This window comes from Diabrotica virgifera, chromosome 3, assembly GCF_917563875.1.
Source record: "Diabrotica virgifera virgifera chromosome 3, PGI_DIABVI_V3a".
NCBI classification, from domain to species: Eukaryota; Metazoa; Arthropoda; class Insecta; order Coleoptera; family Chrysomelidae; genus Diabrotica; species Diabrotica virgifera.
Window position 1 is genome coordinate 259,345,066 of NC_065445.1, and position 17,436 is coordinate 259,362,501.

Here is a 17,436-nt window from a genome sequence, read left to right on the forward strand (position 1 = left end):
CTAAATTAAAAAAAAAAAGAAAATTAAAAAAAAAATATAAAAAATTGTTTGTTTTTAAAATAACAAAATGCCTGGCTAATTGTCTCGGCTAAGGCCATCAAATTCACACAAAAAAAATATCCTTTGTTTTTACCTACCCCGTTAAAGTTTAAATAAGTATTATTTTTTTTTTGTTTTTGTTTTGTTCCATAAAATATTTTATTTTTTTTATAGTAATTCTTGTCTTTTAAACCAGCCCCTGTTATATCTCAGTTATTTACTAAATTACTTATTTCTGATTCCAGGACAGTATATCAGCCGTAATAGCGAAATACTCGAACAACGGCTACATGGACATCCTCCAGGAAAAGTGGTATGGAGGCCTGCCGTGTTTCAAGCTCGCGACGGATATAGCTCAACCTCGTCCTCTGGGGGTCGCCGCCGTCACGGGGGTTTTCATCCTGCTGGGGGTGGGCATCGCCCTTGGATTGCTCATCCTGCTCGTCGAACATCTGTTTTTCCGGTATACTTTGCCCCTTTTGAGGGATAAGCCGAAGGGAAGCATTTGGAGGAGTAGAAATATTATGTTTTTCAGTCAGGTAAGTGATAGTCTAGGAGGAGTTTACTTTTAAGTAGAACAAATGCTTTTCAACTTTTTTATAGGAGAAAAATTCATTATAAAATTACAGTGTGAATGGTTTACTGAAACTGTTTATTATAACATTAATAACATTAAGTGAAACGTTCGTCGATATGCAATATCAGTAATAGTCCAGGGCGCATCTGTTTTGAGATGGACGTTGAGAGGTGACTCAAATTTTTTTGCAGAAATTGCTTAAAAATAACTCAAATAATAATATTTAACTTATGCTCCCACTCAAAATGATCCGTAACATTGTTTAAATAATCAAAATGTCAAAAAATGAAGGAAAAATTCGATTTTTTTCTTCGTTTTTTGATTATAACTTTAAAACTATTCATTTTCGAGAAAAGTTGTACTGACATAAAAGTTGCGTAATTACATTTCCTACAATATAGAATTGGTTAAAAATTTAAAAAATAGTCACCCTTGCTGCAACATAGCAATAATTGCGAAAAAAACCATACACAAACAAGTATTCGCATTTTACGTTTTTCAACCATTTATGCTACACTTTGGACCTACATATTTCACCCAGAAAAACTTTATGATACAGTAAAACAATACTGTAGATTTCATTAAGATCGGTTCAACAGATTTTGCAAAATAAATTTTGCAATCCAGCTTTCGCAAAAAAATTCATTTTTTCAAAATGTTGCAGGACTGAAAATAAAGCAAATAGCAAGTTGAAATTTTTTTGGCTTATAGAAGTGTACCGTACCTTTCATTTGCAATTTGCAAAATTAAAATCGATTAATTACCACGGCGTCAGGAATTTTCTTAAATTAACATTAATTTTGGTGCTACGCGCAGGACAGCGGTGTTCGATTCACACAAGTTGATTTTCCCAAAATTTTTTCGAATCTTTATCTAATATATTATTTTCTTACACTATATTTTGTTGTATTTTAATATTTTAATATATTTTAATATAATTCCACAAAAATCAAACTAATTTTATTATTGTTTGTGAAATATTGTTTAAACAATTGCATATGTTTAAAAATAATAAACTTATATTATCTAAGTTAAAATATATGAACAAAAAAAGTTTTTTCTAAAAAAGTGTTATTTCAAAGGATAGAGAACTTATGTGTTTTTATTTTGCAATAAACAAATTTATTTATTTATATCAAAATGTAATAAAAATTAAAATGTATCAATCATTATCAAAGGTCATTGGAACGCCCAATCAGAGCAAACTATCCGCTGTCCTGCGCGTAGCACCAATAATTAATGTTTATTTAAAAAAATTCCTGACGCCGTGGTGGTTAATCTATTTTAGCTTTTCAAATTGCAAATGAAAGGTACAGTACACTTCTATAAGCAAAAAAAATTGCAACTTGCTATCTGCTTTATTTTCAGTCCTGTAACATTTTGAAAAAACGAATTTTTTTTTGCCAAAGCTGGATTGCAAAATTTATTTTGCAAAATCTGTTAAACCGATCTTAATGAAATCTACAGTATTGTTTTACTGTATCATAAAGTTTTTCTGGGTAAAATATGTAGGTCCAAAGTTTAGCATAAATGGTTGAAAAGCGTAAAATGCGAATACTTGTTTTTGTATAGTTTTTTCGCAATTATTGCTATTTTGCAACAAGGGTGACTATTTTTTAAATTTTTAACCAATTCTATATTGTAAGAAATGTAATTACGCAACTTTTATGTCAGTACAACTTTTCTAGGAAATCAATACTTTTAGAGTTATAATCAAAAAAAGAAGAAAAATATCGAATTTTTCCTTCATTTTTTGACATTTTGATTATTTAAACAATGTTCCGGACCTTTTTGAGAGGGAGGATAACTCAATTATTATTATTATTTGAGTTATTTTCAAGCAATTTCTGCAAAAAAATTTGAGTCACCTCTCAACGTCCAAATGTACTGATATTTTTACAGATGCGCCCTGGTCTATAATATATACTCTCAATGTAATAATTAGGAAATGGTTATTATCGGTGGACGTATTTTACATAGTTATATTGTACATTTATATTTAACAGAAAGAAAGTTTTACAAATCAGCTTAACGACAATAGAGGATTAAAACAAGGATACCCTCTATCAAAAGATTTAACCTAGTACTAGGAAAGATAAATAGAGAGAGAAGTCAATATACAGAAATACGGCACGATTCTGAACAAATGGCAACAGTGCAAAGATTTCTCAGATGACTTGGTGTTTCTGATACATTTAGGGCCGGTTGTTCGAACGCTAATCAACAATGATCACTATCAAATATTTAATTACTGTCACCAAAACTGTCAATGTCAACTTTTATTGGGTTGCTGAAAACATAATTGATTAAAATTATGAGATTAGTTAATCAATTAACATAACAATTATTAACATAATTGATTAAGTAATTTCATATTATGTTTTCAGCAACCCAAACAAAGTTGACATTGACAGTTGGTGACAGTAATTAAATATTTGATAATGATCATTGTTGATTAGCTTTCGAACAACCGGCCCTAAGGGCCGGTTGTTCGAACGCTAATCAACAATGATCATTATTAAATATTTAATTACTGTCACCAAAACTGTCAATGTCAACTTTGTTTGGGTTGCTGAAAACATAATTAATTACAATTATGAGATTTATTATTAATTATATTAATAATTATTGTTATATTAATTGATTATAGTCTCAGAATTGTAATTAATTATGTTTTAACAATTGACATTGACAGTAATTAATTATTTGATAATGATCATTGTTGATTAGCGTTCGAACAACCGGCCCTTAAGAATGGAACTTCGAAAAATATTCACCAAATTTAAACAAGAAGCTGTAAAATGTGGCCTGATGATATCAGGAAATACCCAAGTACACGGAAATTAGAGATAAAATTCAAAAGAAAATAAATGTACCACTCTAAGGACAAATGACAGATAGTAAAAATTTGAGAAGGTAACTGAATGTAAATACCTCGGAATAGCAGTTACAAATAGAAGATGTGCAGAGAAAAAAGAAATAGATAAACAGTTCTTGAAAGGTAGCAAAGCAGTAGTATCATTAAACGCACTGTTGAAGGAAAAAACGTGTCCAGGGCAGCCAATATTGGAACTTATGGAACAATAATAGTGAGACTAGTGGTGTTGTACGCATGTAAAACTTAGACAATGGATAAGAAAGAGGATAAAAAGTTAGTGATTTGGGAGTGGAGAATCTTAAGCAAAGTTTTTGGTGATATAAAGGAGGCTAACGGGAAGTGACACAAAAGAACAAACCAGGAGCTAATGGAGATGTGTAGGAGACCTAGAATTATCCTGTGGTTGGAACATGTTTCTCGAATTCCACATGAAACGTCCTATAAATTTTGCAAGCAGGAGAACAAGGGAAAAAAGAACAGGAGCTTATAAAGAAAGTGATTTAATGCTGTCCGGACTGACATAAAAGAAATTGGGTATAAGTGACTGGAGAGAACAATAGCAAAAAACCGGAAACAGTGAAAGAATCTAGTCGACTATCGAAGCCAAGGGCCACTGAGGCCTATAGTTATAATGTTTCACATACAGAGGGATTTTTTCTGTATGGAAACACTCAATTATCTCAGAAACGGCTTACACAATTTTTATAGATTTTGGTAGGTATGAGTTTTCTAATGCGACCGATGTTATAGTGCTAATTACATTGTTGTCATATTTTCCGTTTTTCTGGAAATCTAATGAACTTTCTTATTTAAAATGGAACACCCTGTATATTTTTTGTGTTTTGAAGTCCCTAAGAAATACTGATAATTTTTTATGTTATATTCCCTATACCTGAATGCCATAATTTCGGAGGTATTGGTACATTTATTTAAAAAAAAACTTAAATTATAAAAATCAATTTTTTTGACCCGAGTAAACACTATTTTAGGTTGTTTGGATCATGGGGAACAAAAGAGATATTTTATAATTTTTCTCTAAAATTAATCGTTTCCGAGTGATAAACAATTAAAAACTGAATAAAATCGAATAATGACGATTTTCAAGGTTCAAGAACACAAATAAACAATTTTATTTTTGAAACTGCGAAGTGCCCAAATTCAACCTCAAACCTTATTTTATCAGATACTGATACGTAATTTAAGATTGTTTCATTTTAAAACATTGTAATTTTAAATTTTAATGCAGCCCGATCGCCCGTCCTCTCATATGCACTTCATCAAAAATTAAAAATCAATGTTTTAGAATAAAAAGAGACAAAAAATCTTACGGCAAGCTATCAGAAGAAGAGTTGGGCTTGAATTTAGGTACTTTATAATTTCAAAAATTATATTTTTTACTTGAGTTTAAGAACCGTCAAAATCGTCATCATTGGATTTTTTTCAATTTTAAATTGTTGATTACTCGAAAACGATTAAATTTAGAGAATAATTACAAAAGACCTTTTTTGTTCCTAATGATCCAAAGAACCTAACATAATATCCACCTGGGCCGAGAAAATGGATTTTTATAATTTGTTTAAATTTTTAAAAGATTTTTTTTTAAATACATTTGGCAATAACTCCGGAATTATGGCATTTAGGTATAGGGAATATAACATGAAAAATAATCAGCATTTCTTAGGAACTTTAAAATTTTAAAACGCAAAAAATATACAGGGTGATCAACTTCTGTGACAAAGTCCAATATGTCTGTTTTTATACAATATATGAAAAAAAGTTGTTAATAAAAGTTATAGACACCTTTAATGTACACATTTTAAAATTAGTGAGAAATATACAGAGTCCTCCATAACACGGTGACAAACCAAAGTTAGGTTTTTTTAAATGAAACACCCTGTATTTTATTCAAAATCTGGTTTCTCTACATTTTTCTGATTTTATAAATATAACACTTGTCTAGGTTTATACTGAGTGTTTCAAAGTTACGAGCACTTTTATTAAAAAATCATACTGATTTGATCGCCCTGTATGTTTCTAACGGTGTAATATAAACTTATTTTTTTAATGCTTTTGACTGTCAATATTAAAGTAGTTTTGTAACAACCTACAATTTTTTTATAACTACACAAATTGTATACAGGGTAAGTCAAAATGTAAATACAAGATTTTCTTCATAATTTTAAATGGAACACCCTGTATTTTATATTATTATCGAAAAGTTCTATCACTATACTTACATATCTTTTAAATATTCCCTATACCTAAAGTTATTAGTTTTCGAGATATTTTAGTTTTATTGTTGATAACAGCATGTATTACTTAGTTATTAATAACAATACTTTAATTTATTAAAATTTATTAAAAAAACTAAATTAAATAAAAAAAAATGTTCAAAGTACTTCTTATGTTATAAAAGGTGTTCAAAATAACCTCCCATAACGTCTACACAAGCCTAGAGACGAGTTTCGAAAGACCTACTGATGTTTGTAAGCTTTTGTTGTGTGACACTTTGAAAGGCGTTTTGAATCCTTATTTTCATATCGTCAACTATTGTTGGAGGTGCCCTATACACTATGTCTTTAATATAAACCCAAAATAAGAAGTCACCTTCGTTTAATTCTGGTGATCTGGGTGGCCAGTGAACTGGCCCATCTCTTCCTATCCATCTTCCAGGAAATAGTTCATCAAGTTCACCGTTGAGAAGTGCGTTTTGGTGAGCAGGGGCTCCGTCGTGAAGGTACCACATATGTTGGCGGATGTTTAATGGTACATTTTCAAGTAGAATAGGTAAATGATTCACTAGAAAATTTAAATAAACCTCACCATTTACCGATTCCTCAAAGAAAAAAGGAACTATAACGTAATTGCCTATGATTCCACCCCAAACATTTAAGGACCATCTCGTTTGACTATGTGTCTGAGCACAGTATGCATTGGTTGTGGAATAATAATGAAAATTTTATCTGTTTACACTACCATTTTTGTGGAATGTTGCCTCGTCTCAAAAAAAAAGGACAAACTCAAAAAATCTCTCAGTATAAATATTTGTTTTTGTGACCATTGACAAAATTGTACTGTTCGTTCGAAGTCATCCCCAACAAGTTCCTGATGTAATTGTATATGATATGGGTGCATGTTGTTTTTCTTGAGTATGTTTTGGATTGATCCATAACTTATATCTTGCTCTCTTGTAATATTTTGAATACTTGTATGAAGATTTTCTGTAACAGGCAGTAAAACATTTAATTCATTTTCATCCGTAATAATGATTTTTGTTTTTTCCTTTGCTTCATAAACAGAACAAGTACGATTAAACCTGTCTAATAAGTTGTCAAATGCTCTCTTATTTGGTTGTTGACGCTATGGACACCGTTCCTTATAAATTCTTGTGGCAACTAATGAGTTTTTGAAACACTCTCCTAAAATCCGTATCATGTCTGTCATTTCTTCACGACTAAAATTCATTGTTAGGTAACAATTATAACAATATGGCAAACAGTTATAATCAATAACAAAAGTAAAAACGTACAGATAATTAAAATCTTACATCTGGCAGTTCTTGTGTCAATTGCAGCAATTTATAGTTCCCATTTCTTCGCGGAAAATTAATATCATTTTATTACTAAATATAAAACTGTCGTTATTGTATAGAATTTACCATAAAATTGTAGAAAAAATGAAATGCAGTCTAATTTTAATTACCATTAACAAACTCATTGGAGGTTTCTAATATTAAGGGTAATTAATTTACTGTAATAAACGTATCTATGAGTTATCAACAATAAAACTAAAATATCTCGAAAACTAATAACTTTAGGTATAGGGAATATTTAAAAGATATGCAAGTATAATGAAAGAACTTTTCGATGGTAATATAAAATACAGGGTGTTCCATTTAAAAATATGAAGAAAATCTTTTATTTGCATTTTGACTTACCGTGTATAAAATTTGTGTACTGATAAAAAAAATTGTATGTTGTTGCAAAACTACTTTAATATTGACAGTCAACAACAGTAAAAAAAATAAGTTTATATTGTACTGTTAGAATCATACAGGGCGATCAAATCAGTATGATTTTTTGATAAAAGTGCTCATAACTTTGAAACACTCAGTATAACCCTAGACAGGTGTTATATCTTTTTAATCAGAAAAATGTGGACAAACCAGATTTTTAATAAAATACAGGGTGTTCCATTTAAAAAAACATATCTTTAGTTTGGCACCGTGTTATGGAGAACCCTGTATATTTCTCACTAATTTTAAAATGTGTACATTAAAGGTATCTATAACTTTTATTAACAACTTTTTTTCATATATTTTATAATAACAAATATATTGGACTTTGTCACAGAAGTTGATCACCCTGTATAGAGTGTTCCATTTGAAATAAGAAAGTTCATTAGATTTGCAGAAAAACAGAAGATCTGACAACAATGTAATTAGCACTATAGTATCGAACGCATTAGAAAACCCCTACCTACTAAAATCTATAAAAATCGTGCAAGCCGTTTTCGAGATAATTGAGTGTTTCCATACATAAATCTCACTCTGTATATCTGTATATTTAAATCTGTTTTTTATATTATATAGGCATAAATGTCTGTACACGCTCTATTCTCTAATTTTTTTATTCCATTCTCACTCATTCTATTCATAGGTTGGTTCTATTCAGTCTTCATGTAATTAATTTAGTATTTATCTCTATTCTATTTTCTCTCTGTTTTCTAATTTTTTTATTTACAATAGTCTTTGTATTATGTTCGTAATAGCACCAGTTTGAGCAACGTTTGACATTATACTATTATCACTTGATACAAACTTATTTCTTCAAACAGAGTTTTCAAACCAACAAAATATTCCATTTGCTTTAGTTATTGGTTGTCTTTGCTCTGGCTGTATTATTAAATTACGGTATGCGGGAAAATAAACAGTACTGAAATTCGGATGCCTCAAATTTATATGTGTCATGTGGCGAAACCTATTGAGTGGTTTCTGAACGTTGTTATAACGTTTGTCAATATCATGTTAATTTTAGATACTTCAGGATGGTTTTCAGTTTTGCAGAAAATTTTTTTATAATGGAGTACTATATTCGGCCATACGCAAAAGGTCACGAAAATGGTCCAAGCTTAAAATCAACAGTGGTTTCAGCAGGACAAGATAAGATTTCACACTGCCAGAGAGTCCCTTCGAATACTGTGTGATCATTTTTGGAACTTCCACTCACCAGAACTAACGCCACCAGATGCGTACACATGGGGAATGCTGAAGGTGTCACCGTTTTCTAAAATTAAACTAAAATTAAAGATTTTTTTCGTGCCAGAGGCAGTGGCGGATCTAGAAATTTCCTTTGGGAGGGAAAATTTGCTTTAGGGGGGAACTTTCAATAAAAACCAACCAAAAGACATAAAAGAGATAAACTCAGATTACGTAAAAGACATAAATAATAACTTATAGGTATCAAGTTTCCTTAATTTTCCTAACTAGCGTGTTTATTGGGTTGAATTTTTCTTTCTGTAGTTTCGGTTTCATGTTAGCTAATATATTTTTATGTTTGAACAATTTTTTTTCTTTAATTTTGAACCTTGTTAGGGTGACCATTTCCTCATTTTTCCTCTTCGTAGATCCGCCGCTGGCCAGAGGACATCTTTAACATCTGTTTTATGGGGAATGTGCGTCGTCGTGAATGATATTTGGAAGGCTATATCATGTATTATAGATATATAAATAATCATAAGCATTTCAATATTCATTTTAGTACTGTTTATGTTGCCGCATACTGTAGTAAATAATTTAATTCCTAGACCTAGATGGTCAGTATATATCTATCGATCCATCTAGTGGTAGGTACTACATCCCATGTCGGGCCTTAGCCTCCTTGTGTAAGATTTTCCAAGTTTTAATCTACTGCTCTTCAATTCAATTCACGTTGTTTATAAGCTTTTTGGCATACTCGGCTATTTCGTCCTTCGAGAAGACGAACAAGAACAAGAATAGCCTTGACAGTGTCGGCAGATGTGTGTGTTTTATACCTTTATCAGATTGCTGTTCCCCTTGAATTTGCTCTCTAGTCATTTCTGTACATGTAATTAATATCCAAGAAACTTTATGTTCATGTCTTTGTTGTGCTTTGGTACTCGAATTTTAACTACCAATATACATCTCTATCCTATTTACTATTTCATCTAGGATGTTCTTGTTAATTCTTGGTACGCCAATGAAACAGTGTAACACGTTTCACCAAGAAATGGTGATCTCTCATATATATTTGTATACCTTCTGAAGTATTGTACCCTATCAGGATTTTATACAGGATGACATCCTGTATAATATACAATTAAATGACCTGCATGTGACGAGCTATCGACGAATTTATGCATTTGGGTTGTACAACATGAATTACTCCCATTGTAACAATATTTAATAGCTCAACTGAGATTACACCACAAATTTCGCAGTTGCCATTACCCGACACAATATCATCCACAATTAGGTCTGGATCCCGCGTATGAAAAAAAAGTTGATTAATAGCAAGCTGAAAATTTGTTAATAGCTTAAGGGTGTCTAGTCGGATAAACTTTGATATATGGGAACACTGTAACAGGGGCAGTTTTAATTGTGGAACAGGTTAAAAATTTGGAACGGTCAGACCACGAAAACGGCACATTTATTTTGTCCGACAGAACAGACTTAAACTCTCCGAACAGAGATTAAACTCTCATGCAAAAATCAGACTGCTATTTATCACCTGTCATAATTCCTGTCATTTGACATATTCTACATGTTCGACTCATTAAAACGCCCATTTGGTGATAAATAACAGTCTGACTTTTGCATGAGAGTTTAATCTCTGTTCGGAGAGTTTAAGTCTGTTCTGTCGGACAAAATACATGTGCCGTTTTCGTGGTCTGACCGTTCCAAATTTTTAACCTGTTCCACAATTAAAACTTCCCCTGTTCCAGTGTTCCCATATATTAAAGTTTGTCCAACTAGACACCCTTAAGCTATTAACAAATTTTCAGCTTGCTATTAATCAACTTTTTTTTCATACGCGGGTTCCAGACCTAAATTTACTTTCAACTTAATCCTATGCAGCTCCATACATATAGGCTAGGGATGGTAGTTTTTTACAAAACACCGGTTTTCGGTTATATCGCTTTTTTACTTACGGTTTATATAACGATCAAAAAAATTTCGGTTATTCCAAAAACCGGTGTTCGTTTTTTTTAATCAATAGTCAATAACCATTAGGTTACAAAGCTACGTTTACATTGCACTTTAGTTTAAGAAACTTCTTTCGAATCGGTAATCGGTATCAATGTTATCTATATCAATACTATTAAAAGAATATATCATATATAAAACGTTCAGTATGACTTTTAGCAAGGCATATCTGGATTCATTTCTCAAAATGTGTCTGAACTATTGTAGCTTCCGAGATTTGATTGTGGTCTCGGTTTTTCTTCATTTTTCTTAGGACCTCCTCCTTTACGACTCGTGAGTCCACGAGATCTTAACTATTTTGCGATCAAGCAACATCTCAAATGCTTTTAATGTTTTGCACATATCTTCGTTCAAGATCAACGATTCAACACCGTAAAAAGGGCAGAAAAGACGTAATATCGTTGCATTCTGTGTTCATCGATTTAATCTGTGTTTATCTTCAAGCCAATACTAGGTTTGAAGAATAATATATGTACTAGCTGTCTAGCTTATAGATGCTTTTATATCAGCTTATAGAGGTTTGTGTGTAAATATATGAGGGTGGATTAATATACAGTGAGCACGTAAAGGTTGGAATAAATTTATATTCTCGAGAATGGACGATTTTGAAAAAAATCCCGAAACAGGTCAATTTTTATTGGTATATTAATAATATGGACCCCATAGTATATAAAACAAATTTCCTCATTTTTTCTCTGAACTGATTATTTTTTCCAGAGGTAACTTATTCGGTTTTTCACCGGTTATTACGTTAAAAATAAAAAAAAAAACGGTTATAACCCGGACAAGAAAACAACCGAAAAAACCGATTATTCCGGAGTAAAAAAACCGGTTTAGGTTATGACCCGTAGGTTTTTCCCATCCTAATATAGGCCTGGAAGTTGCGTGCCAAAAAAAAGTTTATTAATAGCATGCTGAAAATTTCTTAATAGCTTAACGGTGTCTAGTCTTAAAGTTTTAATTGTGGAATAGGTTACTGGTTCCGAACGTCAGACTATGTCCCATGTATTTTGTTCCAAAGAACTTCCAATTAATTTGTTACCCTTTCATTAAGCTCTAATGTAAAAAATCAGACTGCTATTTACCATCAATAGACCAGGAAGGATTTTCGGTGGATTTGAGAGGTGGCATTCGGATTTTTGTTGCGGATAAAGTTAGGTGATAACTTCTTTAATAATAATTGATTTATGCTCCTGAAATATGCCCGGAACATTATTAAAAAAAATGTTTAATAATTTCAAAAAATTTCCTTTTTTTTCTATTTTCTTTGCTTATAACTTTAAAACGATTAATTTTGGAACAAAGTTGTATAGGAATAAAACAAAGATACATAAATTTTCTATCAGATACAATTGACTACAAATGTCTTAATTTAACACACTTGCTGCAAAATAGCAATAAATATAAAATAAGGGGGCAAAACAAGACTGTCTTTATTCAATGTTTTCCTATCACTTAAGTTACACTTGGAACCTTGCTAATTCGCTTAGAAAACTTTTGTAATGTGCTAAAACTTTCCACCAAATTTCATTAAAATTGACTTACTAGATTTTGCATAATAATTTTGCCATCTAAACTATTTTTAAAAAATTAAAATTTTTTAAAATCTTACACAACAAAAACTAGAATATACAAAGATTTGTCAATTTTTTTACATATAAAGAACCACTCCACCTATCTAATGCACTTAACAGAATTGAAATTGGATTATTTAAGCAGCCTCAGCAATGTTTTAAAGTTATAAACAATTTTTTGGCTTATAAACAAATTAGTGCTGTGTCCAGGAGGGGGTGCTACGGGCTCCTTTATTTAGATGGACTTACCCAATTTTTTATGTATTTTGACCCGTAGAACACGAATTTTTTGGGTAACAGTTGATCCGGATGTCGATAAGTTTGTAATAAACAAAGAACTTGAGGAATTATATAACATCGATTTTTCGCAAAACAAAACTCTTTTTGTATTTCTTGGGTAATTCTAAGCAAAAAATGTTCTTCAAGTTTTTTCGTAGCTTGCATAGTTTTCGAGATAAACGCGGTGGAACATACAAAAAATCGAAAAATTGCAATTTTTGAACGAGAATAACTTTTGATTGTAAAAATAAAATAGCAATTCTGCTGACAGCATTTGAAAGATTGTCAAATTATACCGGTTTTAATTATTTGCATTGCTAAAAATTTATTTTTTTATTATTAAACAAAGCTATTTGTTTATAAGCCAAAAAATTGTTTATAAATTTAAAACACTGCTGGGGCCCCTTAAATAATCCGATTTTAATTCTGTAAAGTGTATTAGATAGGTAGAGCACCTCTTTATATGTTAAAAAATTAGCCAACTTCTAAATGGTCTACTTTTTGTTCAGAAAGATTTTAAAGAATTTGAACTTTTTTAAAAACATTTATATTGCAAATTTATTATGCAAAATCTATTAAGTCGATTTTAATGAAATTTGGTAGACCATTTAAGTAATTTATAAGAATTTTCTAAGCGAATTACTAAGGTTTTAAGTGCCACCAAAGTGGTTAAGAAACATTGAATAACAACAGACGTATTTTGCCCCTTTATTTTGTATTTATTGCTATATTGCAGAAAAGGTAATACCTTAAGACATTTCTGACTAGCCGTACGTCATACAAAATTCAATTATCTTTATTTTATTTCTGTATGACCTTGTTCCAGAACGAACCGTTTTGAAGTTATAAGCAAAGAAAGCAGAAAAAAATCGACGTTTTTCGAAATTTTTAAATACTTTAATTTTTTTATTAATGTTTCGGGCATATTTGAGAAGGAGCATATGTTAATTATTATTACTGAAGGTGTCACCTAACTTTATCTGCAAAAATCTGAATGCCACCTCTCACATCCAAAAATACACGTTTTTTACAGATTAGTCCTGGTCTACAATATAATCCCTGTCATTTGACATGTTCTACGTGTCGGACTTATTAAAATGCCCAACATATTTGTCGGAAAAACCTTTTTTCGTATATATTATATAAACTTTGCTATTGAATAAACTTAAAAACAACCTGTACTTTTTCACAATCATAAACTTGTCAGAATAACCTGTTTCACAATCAAAATCACGTTTCACCATTAGAACTTCCCGTTCCAGTGTCTCCATACATCAAAGTTTGTCCAACTAGACACCGTTAAGCTATTAACAAATTTTCAGCTTGCTATTCATCAACTTTTTTTGGTACGTGGGATCCAGGCCTAATATATAGATACAAATATACCCATTATTTACATAACGCATAGAAGATTAATTTGTTTTTGTGTTAAAAACGTTCCATTTTTGTCTGTACAATTTGTGTCCCAGACTATAGGAGATTTATCATTTATTATTTATAATTCAATTATACAATGTTGTGTGTTTGGAAAAGTTGTTTTTTTAGTTACACTGAAAAACGCAAAATGCCCTCGGCTAGCTTTCTTTTTGTTAAATTCTGCTTTGAATAATATTCGACATAAAGGTAGTATCTTTAAAAATTAGACTGTGTATTAACAAAAATGTGTTTGAATAGGAGCCCTGCATGAATATAAAAGTAAGCGCAGGAAGATAGTCTTGTAGGAAAATATACAGAGCGTCTACTTAAGTTGGAAACATATTCTTAATAAAACGTTCTGCATGCTCTAAAACCTAAAATTCAACCATCAGATATCAAATTTTATTAATATTATACGAGGTATGTCAAAAAATATGAAATTCGTTTATGGCTAAAGTACTTTTATTTTTCTGAATATCGAAAAATCTTATTATGAAAAGTTATTTGAAATTAAAAACTAAAACCAAATATGAAATTACATGCTTTAATTTGGAAAAAAAAATATTTTCCAATTTTTTCTCAAATTTATGAATACTAACTTCATTTTTATTTATTACAGATATGATAAGCCTTTTATTATTACTTAAAAAAAAAGGTATTCTTTATAAAAAGCTCTGTATGTCCTAAGACGAAAGATGCAACCATCAGATATCACATTTTATTAAATTTATACGAGGTATATCAAAAAATATAAATTTCACTCAGGAGTAAAGTAGGTACCTTTATTTTTGACAATATTGAAAATTGTTAATACAAACAGTGGTTTAGAATTAAAAACTATGTTTCAATATGCAATTACATCCTTCTAGTTGAAATATTGTAAAATATAAATGTACTAATATCATGAGCAAAATTCATATTTTTGACATACTTCGTATAAAATTAATAAAAGTTGATATATCCTGGTTGTATCTTAGATTTCAGACCATGCAGAGCTTTTTATGAAGAATAACTTTTTTTCTTAAAATGAAAATAAAAAGGTATCATATTTGTAATAAATAAAAATTATGTTGGGTATTCGTAAATTTGAGAAAAATTTTTAAAACATTTTTTTTTTTTTCAATTAGAAGCATGTAATTGCATATTTGATTTTAGTTTTTAATTCCAAACAACTTTTCATAATACGATTTTTCAATATTCAGAGAAATAAAGGTACTCTACCCTTGAACGAATTTCATATTTTTTAGGTTTTAGAGCATGCAAAACATTTTATGAAAAATACCTTTTTTTCGTAAAATTAATAATAAAAAAGTTTCCCATATGTTTCCAACTTAAGTAAACACGCTGTACATCTAATAATAATAATATTTACATGCACAGCTGAAAAAACCATAAATAGTCATTTTACAATACATACTACAAGACATAGATTTCATATTTCATTAATTTAATTTCATTAATGGTAATTATTATGCGGTAAAACGAAGATTCAGTGGATTCGAGTAAAATAAAGTAGTAAGATGTGTAATTATTTGAGCATGGAAGAACTTGGTCTTTAAAAATTATTGCAGAGGTTTTAACGTATATATTTCCAGCTCTTCTTCAGTCTGACTTTCACCCATACTAAAGTAGAAGGTTAATCTATCAAAATAGAACTCACCAATTTTGCCCACGATGCTTTTGTGCTGTCTTTTAGAATTAATTTTAATTTTGCACGCAAGTATATGAGATATTCAGATCTGCGGCTTAGGTGGTACCTTTTTACATACTCTGGTAGCAGTTTTACAAAAGTTGGTTCACCATGGAAACGTTTTTCTTGCGGGGTTTATGACATTACCGTATTTGTCTATGATTTTTTTTTTCATAAAAGGTGTCTGTTATAAACCGGTCATACTGTAATTAGTTGGATTATTATGAATATAAAAATATGAATAAAATTATATTATGTGTACCATTGTAATGGTACATGGTACACATTATATGACTTTGGACCCCTGTAAAGCATATACAGTGATGATCGCGCTAATAACCGGCAGAATAACGCAAAACATATTCCATCTGCAAAGTTGTGAGATAAAAAGACATAGAAGAAATAAAAAGAATTTACATTCTACTTATTGTGCAATTTTATAGATTTTTATCGCTAAATCTCACACCTCCACTAGTTTCATTTCTTTTTATCTCAAAACTTAATATGTTTTCCATCTCTTGCGTTATTTTGCCGGTTATTAGCGCGTTCATAAATGTATAGGTCTTGATAACGGCTACCAAGTGTTTTTGGAGTTACTCGCTAGTATCCGGAAAGTGTTTTTCGCCCGTGATCTAATGACTAGCACTTAGTCAAGATATGGTTGACTGTTTCAGCTCCTCTGCTACAAAGTCTTCAGCATAAGTCTCTGTAAAACAATATCCCACTGTATGCAGGTGTTTCGTGTCAAACATAATAAATTTTTCAAGTATTTTGAAAGAAAAGTTTACACCAACAAAGTTTACGAAATGTTATAGTTTTTTATATCTTTCAGCATTTTCTGTTAATTTTTTTATGTTATTTAAATGGTATGAATTATCACGTGTCCTGAAAAACTAGGCAGATCCTATAAACAGAATAAAAACATTCGAAAAACCTATTACAAACCAATAATTATAAACCATGGAATCCTCAGAACTCAATAAGTAAAAAATCAGTTTCTTCTTCTTTCTTCTTCAATCTTTGTTCATCCACTGCTCGGCATAGGCCTCTTGCATTTGCTTCCATCGATTCCTACTCTTGGCAATTCTCATCCACCGCTTGCCCACGACTTGTTTGATATCATCTGTCCACCTCTTCTGCGGGTTGCCTACTCCTCGTGTGTTCTCTCTTGGTCTCCAGTTTGTTAGTCTCTTTGTCAATTTTTCGGGATTATCTCGGGCAACATGTCCGACCCATTGCCACTTGAGCCTTGCTATACGTTCTGCGACATCAGTCATCTTTGTCCTTTCACGAATGTCTATCGATATTCGCGCAGTGTAAAATAATATTTACTCGAACTGGAACAATTCTTTGGCAATATTTTCTTCTTTATTAGCTATTATTACCAGAGAACGGCAGTTCTCGCCAGTGGCTCACACCTACACCCCCTACACCCGACACTATATATACACGAAATTTTTGATTTTCTAAATCTGACTGAATTGAAAATCAAGCCAACTCCCATCTTAAAGTTCAGGAAGAGGCTCACCCATTCATATGTCAACCATCCATTTTGGTCCAAGGGTGTGGATTTTACGGCCCTTCCTATTTTTTCGTTTTTCGTTCTCGTCCCCAAAACTCCCAAAAACTTCAAAAATTTAACTCCAACCTTTGCGGCTTCTAAGAGAACCGATCATTAACTTTCCAACGCATGTCTAATTTTGAAAATCGGTTATACTGTTCAAAAGTTACCGAGCTCAGAAATATGACTCAATTTTT

The 17,436-nt window shown here is 30.9% G+C and overlaps 1 protein-coding gene across 1 annotated transcript in view; it reads left to right on the forward strand.

Moving 5' to 3' along the window:
• Positions 1-17,436, forward strand: part of LOC114324772 (glutamate receptor ionotropic, NMDA 3B-like) — a 424,994-nt gene that overhangs the window by 340,880 nt on the left and 66,678 nt on the right. The window contains 1 exon segment of the mRNA XM_050647354.1: positions 285-578. Coding sequence (XP_050503311.1) covers positions 285-578 — 294 coding nt within the window.